This window comes from Arachis hypogaea, chromosome 16, assembly GCF_003086295.3.
Source record: "Arachis hypogaea cultivar Tifrunner chromosome 16, arahy.Tifrunner.gnm2.J5K5, whole genome shotgun sequence".
NCBI lineage: Eukaryota > Viridiplantae > Streptophyta > Magnoliopsida > Fabales > Fabaceae > Arachis > Arachis hypogaea.
The window spans coordinates 102,272,649-102,281,119 of record NC_092051.1 but is presented as its reverse complement, the minus strand read 5'-3'; the positions used below and the strand labels follow the sequence as shown (position 1 = coordinate 102,281,119).

The following is an 8,471-nucleotide window of genomic DNA, read 5'->3' as shown; positions in this document are numbered from 1 at the left end:
ATAAAATTGATTCTTGAAGTAAGAAAAAGCAGTGAAGAACACAAAGCTTGCGAAAAAAAACAAAAAAAATGGCGAAAAAATTTTTAAAAAAATAAATAAATAAAAGAAAAAGAAAGAAAAAGAAAAAGCAAGCAGAAAAAGCCAATAGCCCTTTAAACCAAAAGGCAAGGGTAAAAGGATCCAAGGCTTTGAGCATTAATGGATAGGAGGGTCTAAAGGAATAAAATCCTGGCCTAAGCGGCTAAACCAAGCTGTCCCTAACCATGTGCTTGTGGCGTGAAGGTGTCAAGTGAAAAGCTTGAGACTGAGCAGTTAAAGTCGTGGTTCAAAGCAAAAAGAGTGTGCTTAAGAGCTTGGGCACCTCTAACTGGGGACTCTAGCAAAGCTGAGTCACAATCTGAAAAGGTTCACCCAGTTATGTGTCTGTGGCATTTATGTATCCGGTGGTAATACTAGAAAACAAAATACTTAGGGTTATGGCCAATACTCATAAAGTAGCTGTGTTCAAGAATCAACATACTGAACTAGGAAAATCAATAACACTATCTAAATTCTGAGTTCCTGTGGATGCCAATCATTATGAACTTCAAAGGATAAAGTGAGATGCCAAAACTGTTCAGAAGCAAAAAGCTACTAGTCCTGCTCATCTAATTGGAATTGAGCTTCATTGATATTTGAAATTTATTGTATTTTCTCTTCTTTTTATCCTATTTTGATTTTAGTTGCTTGGGGAGAAGCAACAATTTAAGTTTGGTGTTGTGATGAGCGGATAATTTATACCCTTTTTGGCATTATTTTTACATAGTTTTTAGTATGTTTTAGTTACTTTTTATTATATTTTTATTAGTTTTTATTCAAAAATCACATTTCTGGACTTTACTATGAGTTTGTGTGTTTTTTTGTAATTTTAGGTATTTTCTGGCTGAAATTGAGGGACCTGAGCAAAAATCTGATTCAGAGGCTGAGAAAGGACTGCAGATGCTTTTGGATTCTGACCCTCCTGCACTCGAAGTGGATTTTCTGGACTATCTGCACTTAGTTACTCATTTTCTGTAAACCTAAGTTACTAGTCTAGTATAAAAACTACTTTTAGAGATTCATTTTGGAACTCATGACATTTTACACTTCATATTGCATCTTCTACGGCATGAGTCTCTAAACCCCATAGGTGGGGGTGAGGAGCTCTGCTGTGTTTCAATGGATTAATGCAATTACTACTGTTTTCTATTTAATCATGCTTGATTCTATTCTAAGATACTCACTCGTACTTCAATATAGAGAATATGATAATCCGTGACACTCATCATTATTCTCAACCTATGAACGCGTGCCTCACAACCACTCCCATTCTATCTGAGCTCAACGTAGTCATTAGGCGACAGCTTGAGTGCATATCTCTTGGGTCTCTAATCCACGGACTGAGTCCGGAGGTTAGAACCTTCGTGGAATAGGCTAGAATCAATTGGCAGCATTCCTGGGATCCGGAAAGTCTAAACCTTGTCTGTGGTATTCCGAGTAGGATACGGGAAGGGATGACTGTGACGAGCTTCAAACCTGTGAATGTTGGGTGCAGTGACAGTGTGCAAAAGGACAAGGGTCCTATTCCGACGCTAGTGGGAACCGATAGATGATTAGCCGTGCGGTAGCTGTACATGGTATTTTTCATCCGAGACGAGAAATCCGACAGTTGATTAGCCATGCAGAGATCGTACCTGGTATTTTTCATCCGAGAGGATCATACAGCTTGCCATTGAAGGAAGCCATGCGTGTTTGGAGAAGAAGACAGTAGGAAAGCAGAGATTCAGATGACAGAGCATCTCCGGAACCTCAGCCTGTTTCTCATTACTGAATCACAAGTACCATTTATTTCATGTTATTTACTTTTCATAAACAAAAATCATTTTTATCATTAATCTCCTGACTAAGATTTATAAGATAACCATAGCTTGCTTCAAGCCGACAATCTCCGTGGGATCGACCCTTACTCACGTAAGGTATTACTTGGACGACCAAGTGCACTTGCTGGTTAGTTGTGCGGAGTTGTGAAAAGTGTAATCACAATTTCGCATACCAGCACGCACATGCTCTGTTTTTCTCAAAAAATTTTAGGACTCTATGGCACCAAACATTACATCCAAAATAGCATTTCCAACCCCAAAACTTATTCTACCCTAAAACTACAAGATCAACACAAAAATTCTACCAAACTTAGCTAACTAAAAGAAGCCAAAATTCAACAAGCAAGTGCTAAAGGAGAGGGAGAGTTAGAAAGATGTTACCAAACACTTTTATTTAATATCTTTAAGTTAGACAATTGGGAGAGCCTTTGCTATGGTGGCTTGTGCTTGACTTCCCCACCAATGCTAGAATGTCCAATGTCCTCCGAGATCCCAATCCTAACCATTGACAAAAACAAAAGACAACCAAAAAGCAAGCTTTTTACATATTAACATATATACAATAGACAAAAACAACACCATTGCAACTCCCCGGCAACGGCGCCAAAAACTTGATAGATGGAATTTATCGTTGATCTAGATTTTCACATAATAGAATCTCTTCGTTGCAGGTATAGTCTAGATCAACAATTAAATCCCAATCAAATTTAAATTCTCTAAAGATGTCACAATCAAAACACAATAACCGGGAGCTTGAAATCCCGGGTCGTTTTCCCTAGGAGTTGCAATTGAAGTGCTCAATTATTGGCTATGATTGTTTGCAAGAGAGGCAAGAAATGTAAATAGCGAGAAATTAACTTAACATGCAAGAAATTAAATGAAAGCAATTAAATGATCATGCAAGAAATTAAAGTCAAAGCAATTAAATTCAAAGCAATTAAATGCAAGGAAAGGATAATTAAAATGCAAGAAACCTCTTGGCAAGTAATTGAGAGCTAAGGTTACCTATCCCAGCCATTGACCACAAACACATGATGATTATGAAGAGTTAATCCTACTTAGTCAACCCTACATCGAGGATAAGTCAAATAGGCATAGTTGATTCCAATCCCTAAGTCCTAGTCAACACTATTAATGGGTCACTTAGAGTCAAGGGAAACTAAATCAACTAACTACTCTACTGTATCAAACAAGAATGGACATCAATGACTCAAGGATCACCAAAGTCATCAATTCTAAGCCAAGAGTGGAGAAAAACTAAGTAAAAACTAAGCCAAGCATTTTATCAAACACTTGGTGTGTATGAAAATAAAATAACATTAAATTGCATTAAAAATAAAATCTAACTACCCAAGGCAAGAAAATGATTATAACAACTAAAGAAAGCAAGAATAACATGGAAACATAAATTTGCATTAATTAAAATTAAATTCAACAAAAGTGTCCATAAATATAAAAATGACAAAATAAAGGAAATAACAAAAGAGATGAAGAAGATAAAGACAAGAAAGCATGAAAACATAAAGGGAACTACACTAGAACAAGAATTAAAAGACTGAAATTAAAGGAAATTAAACTAAACCTAACCTAATTCTAGAGAGAGGGGAGAGCTTCTCTCTCTAGAAAACTAAAAGAAAAATATGTAAAAGCTAATAAACCTAATTGCCCCCCCTCCCGTGCTTCCACTTGAATTGAGGTTGAAATAGCTTCAGAAATGAGTTGGATTGGGTTTTGGAGGCCCAGAATTCGCCCCCAGCGATTTGCATTATTGAGTTCACATGACTCGTGACTCGGGTCACGCGTACGCGTGGGTCACGCGTATGCGTCACTGAGCAAAATTCACTTCCACGCGTACGTGTCGCCAAGCTCGCGCTTGTGCGTACCACGCATCACTGTACACACGCACGGATCGCTGAATCTTCCAAACTCCATTTCTTCATGGTTTCTTCCCTTTTGCAAACTCTTTTTCTCACTTCTTCAACCCATACTTGCCTTGAAAACCTGAAATCACTTAGCAAACACATCAAGGCATCAAATGGGACTAAAGTGAATAAAATTTAGCAATTAAAAGGCCTAAAAAGTATATTTTTACTTTCAAGCACAATTTAGGAAGAAATCACAAAACTAAGCTATTTCATTAAATAAGTGTAGGAAAAGTTGATAAAATCCACCCAAATAGAGCAAATAAATATCATGAAATGTGGATTCATCAATACTCTGTTGATCCTCCGTCGTAAGATGTGGCCGGACACTTTAACTTTCCGGATAATTCCCCCCAATGAGATGATAAATGAATGAATACGTATATGAATAATTCTTGGGGATGCGCACACGCAGGGACTATCCAGGGTTCGCTTCCGGACATGTTGAGTTTGGTTGTATAATCGACAAATAATTTCATTGGCCATAGGGCAGGCATGCATCATTTACATTTGTTTGACTTGGTTGAGTTTGCTACTTGTCATGGCTTGCTTAGTTATGCATATTAAATGCATATGTGCTAATTGCATTACTTGAATATACTTGTGTCTTATTTGCTTGTCTTGCTTGTGTTTGAACAACTAAGAGATCCCTCATGCTGGCGGTGGTGATGCTGAAGGTTATTTCTGATATGTGGTGATAGAGGTTGAGGTACGATGGACTAGATATTGCCTTAGCTTATTTCTCTAATTTATGTACTGGATGGATAGGAATGAGTGATGTAAGTTGTGGGGTAGGAAGCCCTAGGCACGTCTTTGGTCCTTTTCATTTCTTTAAACTATTCACCTTATTGATTTGTAAATTAAAGAAGTTTCTTTACGACCTTTCAAAGTAACTTTTTCTACAAAACTTTTTTAAAAAATTATTTCATGGATAAACTATTTTTATAATGAAATTTTTTCTATTTGCAAGTATTTCTTTGCTTTAATGGTATTCCCTTTCCTACTGAGAACCTGCAAGGACGATGTTCTCACCCCCTACAGATTTTCTTTTTCAGTGACATATTCAGAAAGTTTTGGCTCGAAGCCACGACCAAACTACAAAGCTTTATGTATATATATGTTTTTATTTTCTGTATTTGGTTTAGTCTTAGATTTTATTTTTTTCCTCGTTGTTTATTATTTTGGGTTTTAAAGGGGTAGGACTTCTATTTTTGAAATTTTGAATAAGTCAATGTATTTAATATTATGTGGATATAATTTTGTGATTATGTGGTTTAAAGTAAAGGCTTTTTTTGTTTTCATAATTAAAAATCCAGTTTGTATTCATGAAGGCTCAATATTAGATAAATATAGTACTAAAATAAAGGATTAGAGATAGGTAGCGCTTGGACTTTTAGTGCGATCGTGAGGTGCTAAAAGTTAGGGTGTTATAGAGAACATGGTGCAAATTTTGGGGAACAAGTTAAAGGAAGAACGTGGGAAGGAAAATGAGTATCTGCCAATGTTTATCTTTATAAATAAGAAGATTGAAATCAACACAAATATGCGTTGCAACCTACTCTGAGCAACACTAAAACTTTATAAAATTCCCAAAAGAATGAAGTGTTTGTGCATGTAAGCATTGAATGTCATCACTTTTTTCTTATTTTCTTCATTTTCTTTTCGTTTTTTCTGCCATTGATTGAACTAGGCAAGATAGCGTACATTGAACCAGAAGCCATTTCACTTCTTGCTGTTGTCGACTCTGAACGTGTGTGTGTGTCCGTTTTTACAATTTCTTTTATTGCAATTTATTTTATCGTTTCATTTCTTCATTATCATTGTACTTTTCATATATTGTTAATTTTATTGGTTATTTCATATTATTATCAAGTTCTTTACTTGCACTAAGTTCATCGATTAAAATTTCGTAATTTATTGATCTAACAAAGGTATTGATTAAGTAAATTTCGGGTCGAGCTCACCATTTTGAGAGAGAAGTTATATCTTCTCCTGAAATGAAATTTTGATACAAGCTCATTTTGATATTATCTGTTAAAGATGACGAAAAATAAGTGAAACGTATCATGACAAATTGAATTAAACATATATTTGTATATAAATACATATTAACTGATTTTATTGATTAACTTTAGTATATAAATAATATTTTTGTTAATCTATATTATCTTTTATTTTTAATTTAATGTTTTGATCATGAGATATTCAACCAAAGAGAGAGATAAAAACTAAAAAGAGAATATTAGCTCCTTTTTTGCCTAATTAATTGACCTACAATATAGTTGACTTGAACGCATTAATCAGGAGCATTTTACATACATACCATTTGTCGGCATTCATTTATATCTTACATTTTCATAGTTTTGTTCCTTATTTTAATTAATTCGCACCGTGTTTTAATAACACAATTCAACTCCAAAAATTACTTCCTTATAAACTCTATAAAGTAGGGGAATCTTATCATCTTAGCATTCACTAATTCATCCTTTGATAGCCTGCCACTTGATACATTGCTACTCCAAGAAGAACAAATATAATCCTCCCCCATGGCCCCAGTTGCTAAAAGGTCGTTTCCATACCTATTCTTATAGATTATATCTGTGGATTGATATTTTGACAAGAAAATACACACACAAAAAAGTAAAATAAAGGCTTGAATAGGAAAATGATTTATAGTTAATATTTGAATTAGATAATCCCCCTCCCTCTCCTTTCTCTATCACTCTAACTCTAGCTCTCCAAGATTTACAATTATATGTACTCTTAAGTTGGGATGTCGAAGTAGAAGAATAGATATTATTGTGGATTTTTAATTGTGACACTGTTACATCCTAAGTCCTTGGTCTTACACATTTTATTTAAAAAGAAAGAAAAATGTTTATTCAGTAATAATTGTTTTCAAATTTTTTCTTTTTTCTATTCATTTAATTTTATTTTTAAAACATTTTTAAGTTATGCCAATGCTATCCCTGAATATATTTAATTTTGTCTTATATTTTAGATAGAGTTAATGTTTAAGGATAATTTTGACAAAAATTTAAAATATTAAAAATAAAATTAAAGATAAAAAGTATTTTTGAAAAAGATTATTTTAATTTAAATTCGTCTTTCATAAAAATGTTATGTCATTTAATTGTTTATATTTATAAACGTTGCAGGCTAGAAGGTAAGGTGGCAATAATCACAGGAGGTGCGGGGGCCATTGGTGCAACCACCGCAAAACTATTCCTTCAACACGGAGCTAAGGTGATCATCGCAGATGTCCAAGACGAACTGGGAATCTCTCTCTGCAAATCCCTCATCACCAAAGAATGTGCCACTAATAACAACAACAACATCGACTACGTTCACTGTGACGTGACCTCCGAACAAGACGTCAAAAACGCGGTCGATTTGGCTGTTTCCAAATACGGCCACCTTGACATCATGTACAACAATGCCGGCACCGCCGGTGACAACATCAAGCGGCCGATGGAGAACTCCACCGTCCAAGACTTCAAGAGAATCTTCGATGTCAACGTCTTAGGGGCTTTCTTGGGCGCCAAGCATGCAGCGAGGGTCATGGTAAAGGCACAGAGGGGAGGCGTTATCCTCTTCACGACGAGCATTACTTCTGTGATCGGAGGCCAGGCAAAACCGGCTTACAGCGCATCCAAGCACGCCTTGGTGGGGCTGATGAAAGATCTGTGCGTGGAACTTGGTCAGCATGGGATTAGAGCGAATTGCATTGCTCCGGGGGGGATTGCGACGCCAATGCTGAACGGTTGGTTGAAGATGGAGAGGGAGGGGACGGAGGAGATCCTGCAGTCGGTGGGGGTGCTGAAAGGTGGGGTGGTTAAGGAGGAGGATGTGGCGGAGGCGGCGGTTTATTTGAGCAGCGACGAGGGGAGGTTCATAAGTGGAGTAAACCTTGTGGTGGATGGGGGTTATAGCTCAACCAATGCGTCATTCGCTATGATAGCGAACGTTCTCAAAAACAACCAAACCACCAATTGCATTGATGCCTAAGCCGCTATTAGCTAATAATATATTCTGTTTTGTGAGTAATGAGTGTGTGTTCTAATAATATCCAATCACTCCATAAGTTTTTATAGTTTCACTTTATTCGTGATCGAATGGGTTCTTATAGTTTAAAAATGTTTGTAATTGTTGTCCAATTTGTAGTTAACTTAGTCAAGTTACGTGGATCGGACTAAATTAATTGCAAAATTATATGACAACTGCAAGGTTGGATGGTCTCTCTAAATTACAGAAAATGAATGTGTTGTAGTCTATAATGTGAGTTTATGCTATAATTTGTGTGTACTCTTATAACGGTTACCGTAGTTTTTCCTCTATGGGATGGTAGGTAGCAATACATGTAAGGTGCGTTTTACAATGACTATAATTTTAGTGGCTATGGTGGCACACACGATGGAGCTGAGGTTGTGGTTGTCACAAAGGAGATGGACCTTCTTAGCGAATTCGATTTTGTCCATCGCCCTCCACCAGCCGACGAGGTCGGCTGCACCGAAGAACTTCTACTAATGTTTCAGATAATTTCAAAATCAAATTAATAAGTAAATAAAGCAGATGGTTTATTTCTTTAAGTAAATAATTGAAAACCCAAATTAGTTAGTAAGCTTATTTAAGAATAAATCACAAAGGTTAT

At 36.0% G+C, this 8,471-nt stretch overlaps 1 protein-coding gene across 1 annotated transcript; it reads left to right on the top strand.

The window, feature by feature from the left end:
* Positions 1-6,290: 6,290 nt before the first annotated feature.
* LOC112757296 (momilactone A synthase-like) lies at positions 6,291-8,097 on the top strand. Its single transcript, XM_072219586.1, has 2 exons — positions 6,291-6,386; positions 6,979-8,097. Exons 1-2 carry the CDS (start codon positions 6,367-6,369, stop codon positions 7,826-7,828), a joined length of 870 nt encoding a protein of 289 aa, XP_072075687.1. The 5' UTR covers positions 6,291-6,366; the 3' UTR covers positions 7,829-8,097.
* Positions 8,098-8,471: the final 374 nt, after the last annotated feature.

What these genes read in the sequence shown, in the direction of transcription:
- LOC112757296 (XM_072219586.1), top strand. Translation starts at nt 6,367, where the DNA reads ATGGCCCCAGTTGCTAAAAG. An exon ending in ATGGCCCCAGTTGCTAAAAG is followed by an intron (nt 6,387 to 6,978) that starts GTCGTTTCCATA and finishes TAAACGTTGCAG; the next exon opens with GCTAGAAGGTAAGGTGGCAA.